Genomic DNA, 22,182 nt, shown 5'->3' on the forward strand with positions numbered 1-22,182 from the left:
AGGTGAGGCAGGAGGATTGAAAGTTCAAGGGCAGCCTCAGCAACTTAATAAGACTCTGTGCCAAAATAAAAAAGCCTTTTTGGGGGATGTTGCTTGGTGGTAAAGCACCCAGAGTTCAATACCTAGTACTGCAAATAAATAAATAAGATAATAAAACAAAATGAAATACAGCATGTTAAACATGCTGTATTGTTAAAGCAATGCTTAGGGTTCTGCAATCTAGATAACAACTTCTTCTGTTGCTAATTAGATGAAAGATATAGAAAGTAAAATGATTGGGCCCCAGGAGGAGGATTTTCCCCAGTGAACCCTTTTGGAGAACATCTCAGTTATGGGAGACTTGTTGTTTAATTAAAGAGGTGCTTTGGAAATGACTTCTTTCTTCTTCTCTTTAGCACCATAAACATTACCATTAAAATAAAATAAAAGCAGTATTTACCAACCATTTGTCTACCTGGAATGAAGTTTCTTAATTAGCTGTCCAAAGTGAATGGGACCACCACCAATATCCGTGACTTTCCCACCTCTGATTAGTTCAAAGGAAAAGACAGGTACCTGTGTGTTATAATTACAAATCCCTGAGTCATTTGATGTGCTTCAATAACAAGTAAACCAAACGCCCTTCCACAGAAAAGCCATCAACACGCCCAAGAATCAACAAGACCCCCCTCATCTCATGTAGCTAGCTAGCCTTTGTTGCCAATTGAACTCAGCCCCTAGACAAATTTTATCTAAGCCAAAACTTTTTGCTGTGCCCTATTTGCTATAAATTTAACTTTACTGATCCAGTGTTTTTGCTCAAACCTGGGTCCTCTCAAGTTCTTTCCTAAGTAAAGAACAGTGGTAGACTGGGAATGGAAAAAGAAGCCCCAGGACAATTATAGCAACATAATGAAGTGTGTGTTGGCATTAAGCAGAGACTGGTGCAGAAGGAAGTGTGTCCATAAATCTTTCAACAGTTGTCTTTGTGTGATTCTCTAGCAACAAGATTAAGTACAAGATTGTTGTTTGTTTATTTTTATTTTTTAACCTAACAACAAAGTCTTTTTTGCCTCTTAGCTAATTAGCTTAGTGGCAAGGAGCAACTCTCAGGTTGTGTGCGTTGGACTTGGTTTCTCTAGGTCTCACAGGGCTACCTCCTGCTCCTTCCTGCGGGAAAGCCAAGAGGCCTGGAGCACACGGGCAATCCTACCCTTCCTTCCTCCTTTGATTATTTTTCTTATTCACTGAGATTCCAAGTCCTCCCTCATTTCAAATAATGGATACCCTGTTTATGTTGGAGTTGTGTTCTACATATTTTCATAACTTGAAAAAGTCTTAAATAACGAACAGAATATAAAAACTTCTGAATGTTAAAAAAAAAAAAGCTTTCTGATGGCCCCAGGGCAGGGTAAATGTGTCTAGCCTGATTAATTGGCTGGTTCAGGCATAATTGCTTCCAAAGTGAGGAACAGGCTTGGTTGCTAGGCCTGCAAGCACCAACTTTGTCCTTGGCTGCAGTAAAAGGCAGGTAGGGAAAGCTGAGCCATCCAGTCTCAATAGCACAAAAGCTCTGAGTGTCCTTTCTGGATAAGAAGGTTGTGCAGCCGATCAGGAAGGAAAGTGAACAGGCAGCAGACATTCTTTAATACACAAGTAGTTTTTAAAAAATTCTCCTATAGGGGTTTTTAGTACTGTGTAGTGCCACATGCCAGGGCCCCTTTGACGGCTCATGGTGTCACACTACCCTGGTTCCAGTGACACCAGCCACTGCCAGCCACAACATAACCACCTAAGGGTGGGGGAATGTGGCCCAAGGACAGGCAGGATTGCTGAGGGGAGAAAACAGCTATATTTTTTCATTCTTAAAGAATGCCATTTGAAGTACTGGATTGAATCCAGAATTATTATGGAAGTTCCTATTTTGGCCAGGGTCTGTACTTTTTTTATATGTATAGTGACCTTATTAATTGTCTACCCTCAAAGCCTGTATAAATCTGAACCCCTATGTTATCGACTAGTTGGAAATAGTAATATAAACAGAGTTATGTAATTAAGTTATGTAGTATCTCTACGCTGAATGTTTTGTCAAGCTGTAAGAGTTTTAATATTTATTCTAAGCCACAGGCTTTGCCAAACAAGATAATGAAATTACTCACTCTTGCTTAGAAATAACAGATGTAATAACCTAATATTTTAAAGCATTATTTGGAAAAAGAGAAGTTTGAGATTGGATTTTCCTTTATCAGGAACATTAGGTAATTTTTTTTTTTTTGCTCTACTCTACAAGACATTAAAAATTAAATTGATCTACTTTTCCCACATAATGGCTATATTTTCTTTTTCTAACCTGGCCTAAAAATCCAGAGGTGGGTTATAAATCGTTTATTTGTGGTGGATGTAAGGAGAAAAAAAATGTATAGACTGGAAAATATAAAACATATACAATGAACAAAGAATGAAAACTAGAGTGATAGGCATCTGGGCTGATTCCATAACTTGATTATTGTGAATATTGCTGCAATGAACATGGGTATGCAGGTGAATACTGCACAGAAAGAAAAGAAAACTGCAGTGAGTTCAGGATATAGTATATCATTCAGATTGAGTCTGGGGTGCCTTGAATCACAGGCAGTAGCAATGGTTTTCTTACCCCCCAGGAGTGAAAGCAGGAAATCAGTAGGTGGTCCTACCAATGCCATACACAGCTGGGTGGAGACTTTTCAAATGGAAGAAGCAGATGTACATTCAAGGACATTCTTTGGGGGAGGGGGTAGAGGACCCAGTTTCCAATGAGTTAATGCTGTGGGCTTAGAGGTTCTGAGTCAAGTCCAGACTAGTAAGGAATATGGGAAAAGCGGTCAGTAATTTGATGTTTTAAAAGTCATTTAAAGAGGATATTAAATAAGATGCATCCATCTAACTTTCATTACAACGTAAGTCATGGGAAAGTGTGAAACCCCCAAGATCCCTTACTCCTTGGCCAAAACACAACTGACACATGGGAAAAGACATGCATTTCCTACCTTCAGTGAAAAACACTCTAGACTAGACGCTTCTCTGCGCATCCTGGGCGCTTAAAACCTGAGTGCCCTGTGATCCCCTATGTGAAGGACATGGGTGGCCAGGAGTCAAGTTCCTGTCTGCGAAGCCTTCCGGTCTCATCCACATCAGGGGATGTAGCTCAGGATTTGTTCATCTGACCCCGAGTTGCACAGCAAACACCGGGGGCGGATGCTAGAAGCCAGAGGAGCGGGGCTGCCTCCGGGTCGCGGGCGCAGCCGCCCTGGGACAGGCTCTCCTCCCCCGGGAAGCTCTTGTTTTGGGAAAGAGCGGGGCGGGGCCGGCTCGCCGATGGTGGAGCGTGGGTTGGAGGAGGTTCCCTTTTATTTCGGGTTTTGACACTTGCGTCGTGTTTCGTAAAAGAGCGTCCTGGGGAGCAGAGGCTCCGTGGTCCCCCGCGGGCTGCGCAGGAACCGCCGAGAGGACCCGGCTGGGCGTCTCGGCCCTGAGCCAGAGGGGGCGAGCCCGGCGGCCCGCGGGATGAATGGCAGGAAGCTGTCGCCTGCCCGAGCTCGTCGCCACTGAGTGCTCCTACCCGCGGGCCGGTAAGGACGACAGCGGGGTCGCGGGAGGAAACTCGGGCCATGCCAGAAAGGAGATCCGAGAAACTCAATCCCGGGGGTGGCGAGGAGAGTGGCCAGAGTTTCCGCAGAACCGGCAGCAGACGCCAACAGCGAGGCAGAGGGAGGAGAAAAAGGCTGGGCTGGGGCAACCTGCTACTGGGGCTGAGACAAAGGAGGTTTGAAAGAGGCGGGATCGGTTTCTAATATCAGCTCCCGGAGAGAGAGCGAGAGAGAGACCCAGCACCTGGATGGAACGGAGTTAATCCTCAGCGTGCCCTTCCCGGCAGGAATGACTGGACTATGTGCCACCATAAGAACCCGGGGGGACAAGTAAGTCTGGGAAAGGAGTCACAGATTCTGGCTGGACGGTGACATCTCTCCCCCTCTTTGAGGTATGCCTCCATCCCTACGGTACCTCTTTATCGTGTCTGTCTCTACCGCGGTCATTTTTATCGTGTTCTATGTGTTCAGTTTTGGGGGGGAGCAAAGCTACCAGAAGCTGAATAGCTCAGACACTTCGATGCTGACCCAAGTTTGCACGTCCTTTATTAATGGGAAAACTCCTTTCCTGTGGAGAAACAAACTGACCATCTACGAGAAGTCTTCTTGCAAGGAGTATCTGACCCAGAGTCACTACATCACGACCCCTTTATCTCAGGAAGAAGTTGAATTTCCTCTGGCGTATATAATGGTCATCCATCACAATTTTGACACCTTCGCAAGGCTCTTCAGGTCTCTCTTCATGCCCCAAAACATCTACTGCGTTCACGTGGATGAAAAGGCCACAGTTGAATTTAAAGATGCGGTGGAACAATTACTGAGCTGCTTCCCAAATGCTTTTCTGGCTTCTAAGATGGAGCCCGTGGTCTACGGTGGGATTTCCAGGCTCCAGGCGGATGTGAACTGTATCAAAGATCTGTCAACCTCCCAGGTCCCCTGGAAGTACGTCCTCAACACCTGCGGGCAAGATTTCCCCCTGAAAACCAACAAGGAAATAGTTCAGTATCTGAAAGGATTTAAAGGGAAGAACATTACCCCAGGGGTGCTGCCCCCAGCTCATGCTATTGGTCGGACCAAGTATGTCCACCGAGAGCATCTGGGCAAAGAGCTTTCCTACGTGATTAGAACGACAGCGCTGAAACCACCCCCTCCCCACAATCTCACCATTTACTTTGGCTCTGCCTATGTTGCTCTATCAAGAGAATTTGCCAACTTTGTTCTCCGTGACCCCAGGGCTGTTGATTTGCTCCAGTGGTCCAAAGACACTTTCAGTCCTGATGAACATTACTGGGTGACGCTCAATAGGATCCCAGGTAGGTGCGATTCTGTATTTAACATAGAGGAGATGTACAGGCCGTCCTCTTTATCCACAGATCCACATCCCTGGATTCAACCAATGTTGCAAGGAAAATAATCAGAAAAAAAAATGTGTCTTTATGATTCCCTAAACTATATGGTATAACAACACTTTGCATGGCATTTACATTGTACAGGTATTTAAGTCACGTAGAGATGATTTAGATTACATGGGAGGATGTGCATAGGTTACATGCAAATACTCCGCCATTTTGTAGAAGGGACTTGAGGATTGAAGGGGGTTCTGGAGCCGGTCCCCCGGGCTACTGAGGTCTGACTGTATTTGAGAGGGCTTTTGAAGAGCCTTCCATTTTTTAATTAGGAAATATGAAATGAAAAAAATTGAAATATACAGTTCTTACCTTTATCCTTTCTAAATGCAGAATGATATTCTTTATGAGCTCATTCAAGGATTCTTGCACAACCAAATAATACCCTTCTGTGGTGTCACTTTGCAGTTTATCATTGTTCTTTTGCACACAACACTTGTTAAATCTTTACCACAATAGATATTTCTGTACTCAGTCCACCTGTGCTCTTTCTTCACTCCAAAGGTGTCAGATTTGCTTTTAGCTCCAGATCTTTGCCTTGGCCATCCCCCTGCCTATCCTTAGAGCTCTACAGCCTCCTTCTCACCTGCTGGATCTCAGCTCTCAGAGGACAGCACTCAGAGTACTAGGACATCATTTTCCCTCCAAAGAGTCTGTCACCATCTATAATGATCATATTTACTTTTTTGCAAGGATTTGTTGTTGGCCTCTTCTGCGTGAGTTTCATGAAGTCCAGGTAATTTTTTCTTTTGTTAAATTCTATAATCTCAATGCTCAGAACACTTAGTAAATGCTCAATAAATATATATTAGATGAATGAGTCAATGAGCAAGTGTGTGAATGAATGAATGAATGTCAAGTGTGAGGCTTTACTACTGCACCACAGCTGAGATCTGTTAAACTCATTGAGTCAAGAAATATCTGGACCCGTGTACCATATTATATTTATGTGTTTGTTTATTTAATAAAAAAGACATTTAAATTCAGATAAATAATGAGAGCCAGAAAAAACTCCTTTCTTTCTTATCAAAGCATTTCTACCTTTACTTGTTGACCCAACGGATTATTTTTTTAAACATATAAAACCCCATAGAATTCCTTTGGAAAGAAACGGCGTGCTTTGGACTCAATGAAAAATACAAAATGGATCTCTAATGAACTAGACAGCATTATTATAGCAAGAGAAAAGCAATCATTGTTCAGGTTGTTGGGGGGCTGCCAAGTTGGAAATGCTGGTAAGTACTCTCGGGCTGCAGGGCAGGGCCTGTTGGGTGATAAACACGCCCACATTCTGTGGAAAATACCACATGTTTGGTCTCTGAATCCCAGGGTGACTAGTCTGGTGAACCATCTAGCTCTTGTGTCTTTTCCCCTGACTTTCCTTCCCCTCTGGCTACATCTTTTCACCCCTGAGTGGTTGTTTCCATTAATGTCAGATGATTTGGGAACATTAGGTACTTACAGGCCCATTTTCATATTTCAATATTTATTCTCTTTCTACTTCTACTATTCCATTAAAATTCATAAGGTAGGTTTTGATCCTAGCCACAGGTTGCCTTAGGTACTGTACTGAGTTAAAGGCATTATGTTACTCAGCAAAAGGAGAAACATAATGCCTTGTTATCCTTTTTTAAGAAAAAATATGAATTTTGGTTCGTGGTAAATGTCTATGATTACTTTGCCTGAGGGTGGTTGATTTTATCCATGTCAAATCTGTGTAAGCAAATCAAGGACAAAGGATCTCCCTGTGCGAATTGAAGTGTGGGTAGTGGAGCCACCTGTAGTTCCAGGTGTTTGGAGGCTGAGACAGGAGGATCACCTGTGCTTAGGAGTTTGGGGACAGCCTGAGCAACATACCAAGATTCCCATCTCTCTCTTTTTTTTTTCCTTTGGGGGGAGGGGAAAGAAGGTAGAAGCTCTATTTATTTATTCATTTGTTTGTTTATTTTTGGTACTGGAAATTGAATCCAGGGGTGCTTAACCACTGAGCCACATCCCCAGCCCTTCCCCAGCCCTTCTTTATATATTTTTTTAAGTTATTTATTTATTTATTTTTAGAGAGAGAGAGAGAGAGAGAATTTTATTTATTATTTTTTAGTTTTCGACGGACACAACATCTTTGTTTGTATGTGGTGCTGAGGATCGAACCCGGGCCGCACGCATGCCAGGCGAGCGCGCTACCGCTTGAGCCACATCCCCAGCCCTCTTTATATTTTAGTTAGAGACAGGATCTTGCTAGTTGCTCAGAGCCTCGCTAAGAGACTGAGGCTGGCTTTGAACTCATAATCCTCCTGCGCCAGCCTCCTGTGCATTAGGATTACAGGCATGAGCTATCACACTTGGCAAGATCCCAACTTAAAATAAATAAATAAATAAATAACTTGGTTGAGGAGAAAAATGCCTTTGGCTATCGGTTTGTAGTATGGGGCGCTGGCTTCTGCCCTTCCACAGCAATAGCATGACACCATGTAAATCACTGGCACTCAACAGAACCTCAAATCCCCAGCTTCAAACTAAGGGGCTCACGTGGGAAAATCTTGTCTTCATTTGCACCTTTCTTTGCAAATGACACAATGCCCAGAACCCCATGAAGACAGCATGTACAGTGCAGGGAATCTGTAGAAAGAGCATTAACATCAGTGACCCTGGGGTCCACACTGACCGTGAACTTGGCTGTGGCATCCTCTTTCCCTTGGAGGAGAGGGTGCCTCTAGGGAGCATCTCCCCAGAGAGGAAGCCGAGCTCAGCCCCTGCCAGTGAGCTGTCCACTCTGATTTATCTGTAAGAGATACATTTCAGGATGATGTGACATTTCCTGGAGCTTTTGCCTCCTTCCTTTCTTCGATTCTTGGCAACATCTCGCTTCAGGGCAAAAGGATATACTGCTTGCAGATGGGCCTTCCCAAATTACCTGTGAATGGTGGCCATGTTTGTAATCCCAGCAAGTTCAAAGCCAGCCTAAGCAGTTTAAGTAGTTTAGTGAGGTCCTGAGCAATTTAGCAGGACTAGGGCTAGGGATGTGGCTCAGTGGCCAAGTGCCCCCTGAGTTCAATCCCTGGTACCAAAAAAAAAAAAAAAAAAACCAACCAAACAACAACAACAACAAAAAACCAAATTACAAGTGAATTGAAGGGAACAGATCACCAATGCTTTCTCCATCTTCAAAAGCGAGGTAAAACCTATTCAGGTACTCAGGTAACTTCAGCATTGGATGTGGTGTAAGATTTGGGGTGTGCGTCTAGTTCCTTATCCCAGATTGCCTTTAATCACATCAGCTCTTCTATTTTCAGTGTCATGTTTTAAGGGGAAAAGTTCTGCAAATACAGTATTGGCATGTTATTTTTGCAAATGTGCAAATACAAATAGAGCTGTGGTTTCTTCCCTCAAAGTTATGTTACTTCTGTCTCCTAAACACCCTCAATTAAATTGTGTATGATGGAAAGACCCTGCCCAGGCACATCAAGTTTCCCAAAACATTCCAAGAAGATGAGTAGTACCCTAGAATCAGATCGCGTCAGAAGACAAAGTGGAAATCGTTTAAAACTAGAGGGAAATTTCAAAATACCTGAACTTATGATTCAAAATACCTGTGCATTGATGGAGAATGTTAGTGCATTTAGCTTGGATACCTAGAAAATTTACAAAATATCATAAAAATTACCAAATTTGTGTAGAAATGATATTCGTTGTATCATTATAGTATGTTAAAGAGATTCATGAATTTGATACTTTGGCTTCAAACATCATTTTGTCAAAAATAAACACAACTTTGCCATAAAACAAAATAGAACAAAACTGGAGAGACTGGGTAGAAAGGGTGCTCGCTAATCTACATAGCGTCAGCTGGTTTTCTCTCTTGACTTTCTGGTATGTTGCCTTTCTAGGGAGAGAATAACTTATTTCCTGATTTTTCCATACTTCATTAGAAATGGTACCAGGGGCTGAGGATATAGCTCAGTGGTCGAGTCCTGGTCTAGCATGTGGGAAGCCTGGATTCCATCCCCACCATGGGTCGGGTGAGGAGGAAGGAAAAAAAAAAGAATAAGATAAGAAATGGTGCAAGACCAGGCCAGAAGGAGACCCTTGGGGGTCCCAGCCTCAAGCCCCTCTTCAGGGGATCTGACCAGCATACTTGCCCCATCTCTTCTAGGGCTCATGAAAAGACATTTGTTGGGAGGGGATCTTCTCCCATCTGGCCACATGGTCCAAGGAAGACCAATGGGATCCCAAATCTCTCCAACTCTGCAGAGCATCCGGCTCAGATGGCAGTAGCTCACTCTCACTTCTGGGGCACCTGTGTTCTCTCAGATCTTTGTAATTATTGTTACGTATTTCCTTAAGAAGAGTCCATTTTCTCTATCTAATCTGGTTATTCTTCTGGCATTTTTCACTTGCCTACCTGCCCCAAGGTAGAGCTCCAGAGGACTTGTAGTTTCTGTTTGGTTTGATTTTGCAGCACGTGGGGGGGAACCCAGGGCCTTGTGCGTGCTAGGCAAGCGCTCGACCGCTGAGCTACACTCCCAGTCTCCTTGGAGTGTTTGCTTTGAATCTTATGAAATTGTTCGGCATCTGTGGACTGGTCTAGTTTTTTTTTGTTTTGTTTTTGTTTTAATATTTATTTATTTTTAGTTGTAGTTGGACACAATATCTTTATTTATTTATTTTTATGTGGTGCTGAAGATCAAACCCAGGGCCTTGCACTTGCTGGTCTAGTTTTTTTGCAATCCAGTCCCATAGTTATCTTTTCCTCCCACTTCAGGGCAGGGCAGGCCCTAGGAGGCAAGGCTGCTACCTGCTTTGGTTTCGACTCCTTTTCTTCCTCAACTGCATTGTCTGGTCTTTGGAATCTTTGCTCATGGATGACTCCAACTTTTCTCATGCCTGGATGTTTTTCTTCCATAGGAATGTTTTCATTTGTCTCTCTTCCCTTTTCCACTTTGTATACTTTTTTTTTTCCCCCAAAGCCCTTTTGTCAAAAAATCATCTCAGCCTCGCAAGGGGATCACATGACCACATTTCCTCATTTTTAAATTCTAAAAATAGTGTGTTTCTTACTTTGATTTATTTTGCTTTTTTTTTTTTTTTTTTTTTTTTAGCTGTGACTCATATTTATCTGTGCACATTCTTTGAGTGAAGGTTACGACTTTTTAGGTTGCATGTGTCAGAAAGTCAAAGGAGCTTAAACAAACACCAGAACTCAGAGGACCACGTAGTTGAGATGCCCACAGGGCCTCCAGTCCAGCTGCATCCAGGACTCTTTTTCTTCTCCCTCCTTTTCTTTTTCCTTCTTGGGGTGCTGGAAAGTGCACTCAGGGTCTGGTGCATGTTAGGCAAACGCTCCAGCACGGAGCTACAACCCCAGTTGCTGCTTTTTCTTTTTGGGATGGGATCTCACTCCAGTGATCCTCAGCTTCCTGAGTCACTGGTACTACAGGCATGTGCCACCATGCTTGGCTTAGGACTCTTTCTTACCAAGTCATCTCTCTATGGAACAGACCACTATCCCAATTTGCCCACGGCATTCTGGGCGTGGAACTTGCTTGGAAAGAACCGGCAAAGTCCCAGGCAAACAGGATGAGTTAGTTGGTCTCCCTATTTTTCTGCCTCTTTCTGGGTTGTCCTCCTTTGGCAGATTGATCCCCATGTGGTATCAGAGATTGACAGAAGTAGCTCCAGCTTTGTTGGTTTTGACATCTGGCATTCCTGGGGAAAAGGAAGACTTTTCCTGACATTTCTAGTACCAGCTAAGAGGAGACCTTAGATTGGTCCTGCTTGGTCCAGATTCTTATCCTGCAACTAACCCCAGGGGCTGATGAATGCTGACCTGTCTTTCTTGGGTCACTTGTCCACCTGGAGCTTAAGGCTAGGGGCGAGGTCTGGTGGACCATGACTCTCTCTGCAGACAAAAGTCTACTGCAGAATGTTTCCTTACCCTGTACTGGGGGTGTCATTAGTGACATCTCCACGTGACATTAGGACAGATGAGATAGGCATGGCTTTAACCACTTGAGCAATTTTAACTTGAAAAATACCAATTACATTTACTTTTGTGGGAAAGGTGGGTGATCTCAAAATCCGCACTCTTTTCTTGTACAAAAACACTTTAAAATAATGTTACTTCATTATATTCAGACCAATCCTTTAAAAAAAAAAAAAAGAAAACTTATAAAAGGGAGACTATTGTTTCCATTGTACAAAACAGAAATTTTAAAACTAAAATACATAACTCACCCTGAGATAAAAACTGTATATACTTAGTAAGAAATCAGAATAAACAGAAAAATCCAGGAGAGGAAAGGTAACATTTATATACTTACTTTAAATTGATCCTAAGTTTGCTCATTTTTCATTCAATTGTTTCAATAACTGCAAATCTACAGATGAAACTTAGCAAATGCAAGTTTTCTGAAGTTTGTGTTTTGATTATATCATTGGACCCACCCAAGAATTTTCCCTTTCTTCCTGATAGCTCATTTTCCCAGAAATTTTAGCTACTTCTTATCAGCATAGATACAGGATAGAGGAGGGGAGATGTTTATGGATATCTACCTATAGGGCTAGATTATCTCAGTTGAATCTTCACAAGAATCCTGCCTGCTGGGTACTGAAGTCCACATCTGCAAAGGTGGAGAAGGGCTTGGAGGGGTTGAGTGATGTGCTCTGCGCCCACAGCAGGAATCATAACGCAGCGCAGCCGGTATTCCGCTGTTCACAGCTGAACTCAGGCTCTCTCTGTGCGCAGGAATTCGACACAGTGTGCTCAGACCTGCAGGCTGGGTTCCTCCTGGGCATCTGTCATCCCTCCTCCCTGCTCATATGGCTTTCCCTGCAGTGTAGGTGTTTGGGGCTCAGATTCCAGGGTCAGAGGGAACCAGGTTAGAATCCCAGCCAAGCCATCATCATCCTCGTGACCTGACATTTGCAAAACTTAATGATAGAGAAGGGATACAGCGTCCTGAGCGGTGGCTCTTGCCTGTAATCCTAGCGGCTTGGGAGGCTGAAGCAGGAGGATCACGAGTTCAAAGCCAGCCTCAGTGAAAGCAAGGCACTAAGCAACTCAGTGAATATCTAAATAAAATACAAAATAGGGCTGGGGATGTGGCTCAGTGGTCGAGTGCCCTTGAGTTCAATCCCAGGTACCGCCCCCTCCACCCCCCAAAAAAGTGGGATACAACACGCACAGTAAAGCATGGGTCCTGGAGACAACACGAATTTGACCCTGACTCTGCCTTATACACGCAGTGTGATTTTGCATAAATTACCTAAATTTGGTGTCCAAGCTTCCTCATCTGTAAAATGGAGAAAATAATAATTATCAAATCTGTGAGGCTTAAATCAATTATACCTGAGCCTGGAACATATGTTAATGTTATTAAGTTACTATTAGTAGGAACAGTAGTACAGTTTGAATATCCCTCATCCTCATCCCTCACTCTTGGAACCAGAGTGTTTTAAATTTTGGACTTTTAAAAGCTTTTGGAATATTTGCATAGATCTTTGAGATATCTTAGGGATGGGACCCAAGTCTAAACACAAAAACTCATTTATATTTCATGTCCACCTTATATACACAGCATGAAGGTAATTTCTTTTAATGTTTTAAATAATTTTGTGCATGAAAAATATTTCATGTGGTGTGGAATTTTCCACTTGTGGGGGTTGCATCAGTGCTCAAAAAATTTCAGATTTTGGAGCATTTTGGATTTCAAATTTTTGTATTAGGGATGCTCAACCTGTAGTACATTTTCATTTATGAAATGCATATTCATTTAACAGATATTTGTACTAGGTACTGTGCTAGGTACTGTAATATTGTAGCAAATAAGACAAATAAGGGACCCACTTCATGGAGTATGTACTCTAGAAAGGGGGAGACAGACAGGTAAGCAAGATCATTAGAATTAGGATAAGTGCTGTGAAGGAATTATACCTATTGGTACAGGAAGGAAACTTCTTTAGATGAGGTGGGTCAAAGAAGGTTTCTTGGCAGAGGCAGTATAAGAGTTGCATCCTCAAAATGAGAGTGAGCCAGCCACACATTTGGGAATGAGGCTACAGGTGGAGAATAGGGATTGCAAAGGTCCTGGGGTGAGCAAGGAACCAGAAAATTAGTCAGTGGAGCTGTGGCCAAGTGAACAAGGGCAAGAGCTGGTCAGGAGGAAGGTGGGCATCATATGAACAGAGTAGGCCTGGAATGACAAACCTGCCAGCATCCTTATGGGCTACTGGCAGATGAAGCTGGACAATGGGTGTGAGTGCTTAGCTTAGTACCTGGTATACAAACTTAGTAACCTGGATCCAGCCATTGGCCATCTTCCTGTCCTGATGCTATCATCTATCCCTCTTCTCTCTCCTGCAATAGTATAATTTCTTCTAACCAGTTTTCCTGACTCCATTCCCAGCCTGCTTTGATCCATCCTCCACAGTGACAGACCTACCTGTATAAAATGCACCTCTCCTCATTTCTCTCTCGTTCTTGGAAACTCTGTGAATCAGTCACCACAGTGTAGCATCTGGCCCCAGGGCCCTTCCAGTGCCTTCTCTAGCTATGTCCCCCAGCACCTGTCACACTCCAACTCTCCCAGACAACGGACCGGTCCCACTCTACCCCTCCAGCCTCACTGCAGTGATGCATGCCAGTTCCTTGCCAAGATGCTCTGGGGTGCTGTTCCCCCCTTGTCCTGCATCTGCTTTTAAAATTCAGCTGAGAGTCACATTCTCTATAAAACCTTTCCTAATCCTCACCCCTCCAGGCTCCTGTATCACACTGTGCTGTTATTACTTGTGATGCAAGTTCTTGTGACCCTCTAGACAAAGCTTCAAGGGCAGCAATGGCACATGCTCAGTTTTGCTGTCCTTAACTATAGCACAACCCTGGCCCCTAAGCAGTGCTCAATATTATGTGGAGTCCAGGCTCATATGAATTTAACCATACAAACTCAATGGTACATGCATACACACACACACACACACACACACACACACACACACTCACACACACTTTTATGTAAGTTCAAATGGTGTCAGTCATCTCTGCCTGGACTCCTTTCCATCCTAAGAGTCTGGGGTTCAGAGTGAGACAAGGATTTTGTTTATCTTCATGCTGACCCTCGATTCCCGTAACTCCTCAGCTCTGGCCAACTTGTTCCTCTGGTGTTCATGAGAAAAAAACAACCATCTGGATCCAGATGAAAGGGAAAATTCTCCATGTTGGAATTATGGAGACACTGCATGTGAATGTTAGCATGACACATTCCCAAGGGATTTTTCCAGAGGAGAAATTTTTTTTTTCTTTTTTGTGGTTACTGTGGACTAAATCCAGGACCCTGTACATACTAGGCAAGCATCTACCACTGAGCTACACATCCAGCTGTTTTTTATTTTTTTGTTTATAAAAGTTTTCTAGGCTGGGCTTGAACTTGGGGTCCTCCTATCTCAGCCTCCAGAAGAACTGATGGAGGCGATTTTGAGCATTATTTTCCCCTAATGCATTAACTTTGCCATCAAACTTCCATGTAGGATGATCAGCAACTCTTAAATATTTGCTGAATTTGTGGAACAGCTAGTAATTAACAAAGCCAGGGCACAAATTCTTATCATCTTATGTCTGATGCAATGTTCTGTCCCCTGTCCACGATGCAATACACAGAATCACTGTTTTCTAAAAGTTGTTTTTCTTTCTTTTTCCTTTCTTCTTTCTTGATGGTTCTTGTTTCTGTTGTTTTGTTTTAGTTCTGAGGATTGAACCCAGGGGTGCTCTGTCGCTAAGCTATGTCTCCAGCCCCTCTCGGGTTTTGAGACAGGGTCTCACTAAATTGCTTGGGGCCTCACTAAATTGCCAAGACTGGCCTCAAAACTCACGATCCTCCTGCCGAGCCACTGGGATTATAGGCGATGGCTGCTGCCATCACCTTCTCACCATCGTTTCTGAACTGATGAGTCAGAGCCCTGCATCCTCTCCCAGGCCCCCTCACTCACTCCTGTAGCCTCTGGGCCTGTCTTCCCAAGCTCCACACACACTAGCACAGGCTCCAATGTCCCTCTGCCTCCTCCCCAGGAGCCCACCTCTCCAGTCCCCACCACTTGGCCCACTCCCCGGCCTCCAGGCCTAATCAAATCAGTGCATTCCGCACATTCTGCACCTCCCCAGCTCCACCTTTCCTGCTCTGCTCTTTACCTCCAGCCCCTGGAATCTCTCAAGCTGATTGTTACTGGATTCATCCCAGCTGCCTCTCTGGCCCAAGTCTCGGCCTCCAAACATTCTCGCACTCAGTTTAGCTCTGAGAATGACATTTGTCAATTCCACAGGTTTCGGCACCCGTAACTGAATTGTTCCATATAAGCATGTCAACATGGTGTGTGGGATGGCAGCCTACCTGATAGAGACCCCCTCCGGGTCACCTCGGTCACCTCGTTGTCAATTCCCACTGTGGCCTTTCCTGGGAGGAACATTCCAGAAAAACCTCCCTGTCTCACACTCCTGCCCTTGGTACTTGCCTTCTCGACCATTTCCATTTAGACTGGTGGCCTCACTATGTCTGCATTCAATGGCTTGTCACTTAGGAAACTTGTGCTGACATTTTCTCCTCAGTTTTACACCTTTTTCAAGCATTGTTGTCATTCTCTAACCTTTGCGTTATAATTATGAACGTGGATGTCATATTTATTACCTTACTGGACCTATAATCTCTTCATGATCTTTTGTATTTTTTTTGGCAGCCCAGTTCAGTAAATATTAAATATTTACTGTCAGCTCACAAGTCCAATGAGCTGACAGTAAATATTTAATATTTACTGAACTGAGTCAAAAGAAAAAAATTTTTTTTTTCTCTTTTTTTTATGGTGCTGGGAATTGAACCCTGGGCCCGGTACCTGGTTGGTAAGTGCTCTGTTACTGAGCTCCATGGCAACCCCAGGAAACAATTCTTTTATTTTTATTTATTTACTTATTTTTTGTAGTGCTGAGGATGGAACCCAGGGCCTCACACATGTGAGCTACATCCCTAACCCACCAAGAAATAATTTTCAATATGCCGGTGCCACTTGGCATTCCTGCCCAATGAATCACAAATCATCATTACCACCTACTACAGACCCTCGTTGATGTGGCCAAATCCTAAGAAGTAGACTTCAAACAGCATCTTCTAGCTGTGCTCTATCTTTCCTGGACATTGGACATTTCCTGATCCTCCATTGCTTCTGAGGACAGCAATGGGGAAAATCTTTCCCATTTAGTTTTTCTAAAGCATTGTCTCTTGATTTTCTTTTCTTTTCTTCTTCTTCTTTTTTTTTTTTTTTTTTGTTTTTAATTAGATATGGGGGATTTAATTTAGGAGTGCTTAAACAATGAGTCACATCCCCAGCCCTTTTTATTTTGAGACAGGTTCTTGCTAACTTGCTAAGGCTGTCCTCAAATTTGGGATCCTCCTGCCTCAGCCTCTTGAGTGGCTGGGATTGCAGGCATTTGGTACTATACCTGGCCTACTCATCTCAGAAGCTTCTCATTGCTGAGCCTAGCTTGGGGCAGCACCTGCCCAAGCCCAACTGTTTCAACCTGAGGCCCACCAACTTGGTGCTTACCAATTGGTGCCTTATTCCTTAGCAAAGAGGCAAAAAATGAGTCCAATTGCAGAGGCTGCTGCTTCAAAGACCACTTCTGGGTTTTCAGAAGGCTGCTTCTTTTGATGGAATTAACCCATCATTGAACAAAGGCATTAATCTTGCTGTGATTTTGGGTGGTGTTGTTGTTGTTTCCTGAGATTTGTAATGAACAACTGTTAGCCTTAGAAAGTTAAACCCAAAGGGTGGGGGGGGATGTGGCTTAGTGGCAGAGCACTTGCCTAGCATCCCCAGATTCTCATTAAAAAAAAAAAAAAGTTATATTCAAAGCAAAAGTGTGTTCATTGCTTTCCTAACAAAGCCTTTCTTCAGGTGGTTTCTCTAAGCTAAATCTATCACTGGTCTTTCTTTCACCGCTGGCCTGCACAGCATGTGGCTGGCATTCATTTCTTCATAATGCTTTTGGACAAAGTCAAGAGTGTCAGATTTCCCCATTTTCCTTGTGTCCTCTTTACGGCCAGGTTTCCAGGAAATGGATGGAAGCTCTTGCCCTGGAACTCCAAACTTCTCTCAGAGTCATGGCCTATCATCTTTCTCCTTAGCCAGATTGAAAAGATCAGACTGAACTGAAAATACCGGAGAGTAAAACTTGGATCTCTCCTGAGTAAGCTGGAGACCCTCGGGTCATCCTGAGGATTCAGCTTCGTGCCCTGATGAGTCAGTCCCCTCTTCTGGCCATTTCCTGTTTCCTCTCTTTAGCTAGCTCCTTCCTGAGCCCCAATCCTCATTTCACTTCCCCTTCATTGAGATGCTGTCATTCTGTCCTGGGCCACAGTCTGAACTCTCTGGGGAGCTAGGAAGGAAGGCATTCTGCCTTGGACTCCCGATCTCGGGTGCTCCGTGGTGCCTTCCGGGAGACCCTGCCATCCTCTGTAGGTGTTGGTTCATCTCCCGGAGAGAAGGGACACCTCCCTGTCCGGTGTCTCCTCTCCATCCTCCACTCCACCACCCAGGCTTCTTGATTTTTCTCTGGTTTGTTATCCTAACCACTTTTTGGACTTTCCCTGGCAATCACTCAACCTAAACCAAGCTTCCCAATTATAACTTTCCCATAAAACAGTCCCGTCTTTATGCTGAACTCTGGAATAACCGCAGAATTTAGAGTCAAAAGGGACCGTGGAGATCATCCCATCCCAATCCTGAAATTACGCAAATTTAGAAATTGCAAGTCAGAGTGGTCAAATGTCTAATTGATTGTCCTGCTCCATAAAATGAATTTATAGTCCAATTACTTGTTTATGATAAATCCTACAGAAAGATCACCCACAACATAGGGGGTGTAGAAGGGAGGAGACTTTGGATACCAGTAACACTGTAGTAATTATTTTCTCCAAATTCTTACATTAATATTTAGGTTGCTACTAAAATCCTGTAATATCTACTGGGGGACATTCATGTAGTTAGTAAGACTTAAGTGCATTCAACTGGGTTCACTATGACGCCATCTCATGACGGGTTAATCACTTTGTACCCAGGCCTTAGTGGTTTGCTGAAATATGAAGAAGGATCATGTAGGGTTTTGAACACACACACACAGACCTAGTGATGCTTCCCATCTTGCACACCATGGTTTGAGCGTATCTTTCTTTTTTCACAGATCAATTACTGACTATTTTATGTTCAGTGACTCCTTTCAGTAAGGACTGTCAATCTGGGAGTGAGTGGGATCCGTGGTATCTGAGGTGACCAGTTCTTCCTGGTTTGCCTAGGACTTAACAAGTCTTAGCACTGAAAACCATGTGTTCCCAGACCACAGTACTTGTTCACTGCAAGCCTTACCCACCCCATTGCTGCTCACCTTCCAACTCCAGGCAAGTCACAATCCAGAATTAGTGCCCTAGATGTTTATGGTCCCTGGGACAACTCTGATGGGTTACTGGAAAACATGTTACTGGAAACCCCTTAGTTGCTTGGGATTCAACACACGCAAAAGAAGTGACCAACCACAATACCAGCCACGAGGGTCCAAGCAAAGTAGACCAAAACCGGGCCTGCTCTGTGTGTAACAATTTTCCAAATTGCTTTTGTGGTCAGAGTATAGAATTTATAAATTTTATCTTCACCTGTCCATTTTTTTTTTTAAATGCCAGGGCAGGTAAATATAAAATTTGAATCTGAAAATCACTTCAACTAGTGGGAGAATCAAATACAAATATTATCTTCTGTGAGGTATGAACACAGGATGTATCTTGCAGGAAGTTATGTCCCAGTGTTAATTTCTAGGAAAGTAGAAGAAACGCCTGACTTTTTGGGATTTCTCCAAGTGCTCTGCCCTAACAAACTATCTAAACTCTAGCAAAGGACAGGCTCTGTGGGAACGCAGCTGGCTTGCAGAGAGGATTGGATAAACTGAAAACGAGTCAAGAATTTAATAGGGCTATTAAAAGTAGAAGTTGGAGGAAAACACTGCCTATCTCTATTTTAGGATTGTTTTGTTTCCATTTATTTGAGAACGTCCAGAAGCAGTGGACCACGAGATCTTCTAGATACAAATCTCTGCCGGCAGCAGCGATGTTGTAAAATACTGTTCTTGCCCAGCACGCACCAGGCCCTGGGTTCGACCTCCAGCACTATAAATAAGTAAAGTCAAATAAAGTACTGTCTCTGGAGCTGGGAGTGTAGCTCAGAGGTAAGGCCCATGTTTAGCATGGGTTTGACCCCCCAGCATCACAAAAAAGACAAAAGAAACAAAAAAGCTTATAAAGCTGGGGCATTTTGGAGGTAGTTGGTATGAAAAAGAAAAAACAGAATACTATCCAGATTTGGACAGATAATTTCATCATGAATTTGCAGCCCATTTTCTCGGAGGAGACATTTGCAGTCAGAGAAAAGCTGCAATGAAAAACATAGTCACCCATGCTGTTCCTTGTCATAAGATTTTAGGTTATGGGTTTGTGATGTTTTCATGGTTGCTGAGGATTGAACCCCGGGGTGCTCTTGCACTGAGCTGCGTCCTCAACACTCTTTATATTTTATCTTGAGACAAGAGTCTCAAGGCTGGCCTCCAACTTGCAATCCTGCCTCAGCCTCCCAAGATGCGGGGATTACAGGTGTACACCACCACAACCCGCTTGGAGGTCTTGGCCACCACGTATTTGTCTCCACCTTCAGCTCTCTAAAAAAGTAGCCATGTTGGATGTACTTTGAAAAAACAGGCTCAAGAGACTACAATTAGGAATGAAGGGAGGTTTCCCTGTGTTGGGGTCAGGACAGGGCGCAGAAAAAACTCTGCCCTTGATAAGGCAGAGTCTTGAAGTCTTGAGGTCTTGAGGGCTTCTGCCTGTGCTTAGGGATCTTTTGAGTGGCAGAATGACCCCCTCACACACTGCTCTTGTGCTGAGGCTCAGGGTGTCCATTACTTGTCCAAGCTCTTTGTACACCCAGCACTCTGCCTTGTGACCCAGGCTGCATTTGTAAAAGGGGTATGATGGGGGCATGGGATGATCGACACTATTATTTGCCACCGTCTCAATTTCCTCATCAGGAAAGACACAGAAATTAACAAGTGATTGCACCAACCCTGAAGTTGCAAAATTTAGGCCTGGAGGAGTATGATTGAAATCTAAGAGGACCTAACTACCACCTCTGGGCTAAATCTGCCCTTGAGCTAACAGTGATTTTATTAGTGTTTTCAAGTGGTCAAAAACAACATAAAAATAAACCCACTTGATGACCAGAAGGGGTATATTAAATTCAGACTTCAGCATCCATAAAGTGAAGTTTGATTAGGACACAGGCACAGGTTGTTAGGGCCATTTCCATGCTACTCTAGTCAAGTTGAGCAGCTGGGCTGCACCCTGAAAGCATTTATTACCTGACATTTGGTTCAGAAGCAAGTGACGAACAGATTTGCCTGGAATTTTTGGAGCAAAAGGTTTTGTCATAAATGTGAGTTTTCTAGATAAGAAAACCTACCCTTTTGTGTACAAAATGATTAATTTTTTAAAAATGGGGAGTTCTGGGGATATGGCTCAGCGGTAGAGTGCTTGCCTAGCATGAGGCCCTAGGTTCAATCCCCAGCACCGCAAAGAGAGTTTTCTGAATAAACACATTTCAGAAATACCTTTTTCAATTAGAATATGTAGAATAAATATGTATCTATTAGTATATTTATATTTTTAATTTCATTTTTTTTTTTTTGGACCTGGGGATTGAGCCCAGGGGGTGCTTAACCACTGAGCCACATCCCCAGCCTTTTTATTTTTTTATTTTGAGACAGGGTCTCGCCTAAGTTGCTGAAGCTGGCTTTGAACTTGCAATCTTCCTGCCTCTTCCTTCCTGGAGGCCGCTGGGATTACAGGTGTGCACCACCACGCCTGGCCTCTAGTTCACTTTTTGTTCTCTGGTTATTTTCAAAGAAAGTCTAAGGGTTGATCTAGTCTTTTGTTTGTATCAATTTTCATAGTCTTGAGGTCCTTTGGCAGACATTAATATGTGCCGCCGTCTGTCTGGGCACAAAATAACCAAGCCGCCACAAAGCCTTGTAGGTTCAAACAGCAACTCTTTATTCCTGAACTCTCACCGGCACTCTACACACACTTCCCGGGAATACACTCCCTCCACCAGGCTCCACGTGCCAGTTCTCCCTGAACCCCGGGAGAACTCAATGGGAACTCCAAAGCAGCAGGCGACAGAGGCAGCAGGATCTGCCCTAATCCCAGCAGGAGCCGCCCTATTCCCAGAGGATCCATCCCGGAGCAGGGTCACCTTTCAACCATTCCCTCTAGCAAAATGCCAGGCGTCATTCCGACTAAACTGTGGCTTTCAACAAATATGATCTTTATAAATACTTGAGCTATTGATCTTGTAATGTGAAAAAAATGGGCCTGAGCTCTCTCAGTGCTGGTCATCGCGAGTGCCAGTGTCCTCACGCAGCTGTACTTTTGTCCTTAAATCTGTTTCATTGTCAGACCATCCCCTGTTGCTGACAACCGTATCCTGACCTGCCACCTCCCCATCCCTCTTCTGATTAGTGACTTCTCGTCTGTTTAACTATGAGAACATTTGTTAGGATGTGTCTAGACTGAGAGCTAATAGGTTAGGCCTCAAGAGGGACGGAAACCACCAGCATCGAGCTTGGATGCTTCAACCAAGGATGGTAATGCAATCCGTGTGTGTGCGCATGCACACACATAAATACCCATGATTTTAACATTTGCTAATTACTGGTAACACTTTAGAAGTTTGGGAGTTTTTCTGCTAAAATTCAGACTTTTTCTCTTCTCTCTCTTTTAAAAAAATTAGTTGGTTTTATTTTTTTATTCACTTCTCTTAAAACATCAGAAGATCTGTCAGCACCGGGTACCTGATGCAGTGGGGCATCAGTTGCTGTTATGGAGAGGAAGTCACATGCTCTGGGGGCATTGGAGCGCAGGCTGTTCCTCACAGTCCCTCCCTTCTCACGTCCACACCTTGGCCAGGCAGTTAGCTGCTTCATCTGTCAGTCCTCAAGCCCTGCTTCTCCACCCTCCACCAGTTCTGCTTTCACTGTATCTTCCCCACCCGAGCGCATGGGAGAATATATATCCGGCCAGCAATGTGCAATCATTATT

At 43.7% G+C, this 22,182-nt stretch overlaps 1 protein-coding gene across 2 annotated transcripts in view; it reads left to right on the forward strand.

Moving 5' to 3' along the window:
• Positions 1-22,182, forward strand: part of LOC143401575 (N-acetyllactosaminide beta-1,6-N-acetylglucosaminyl-transferase) — an 80,063-nt gene that overhangs the window by 19,652 nt on the left and 38,229 nt on the right. Inside the window, exon 1 of one of the 2 annotated variants that reach the window (XM_076859185.1) lies at positions 3,396-4,918. The exons of the other annotated variant lie outside the window; for it this stretch is intronic. Within the exon in view, the coding sequence (XP_076715300.1) occupies positions 4,000-4,918 (919 nt within the window). The 5' untranslated portion in view covers positions 3,396-3,999. Of the gene's footprint in view, positions 1-3,395; positions 4,919-22,182 lie in introns of those variants that run through there. 2 annotated transcript variants of the gene reach the window in all.

Source organism: Callospermophilus lateralis, chromosome 6 (assembly GCF_048772815.1).
Source record: "Callospermophilus lateralis isolate mCalLat2 chromosome 6, mCalLat2.hap1, whole genome shotgun sequence".
In the NCBI taxonomy this organism is placed as follows: domain Eukaryota; kingdom Metazoa; phylum Chordata; class Mammalia; order Rodentia; family Sciuridae; genus Callospermophilus; species Callospermophilus lateralis.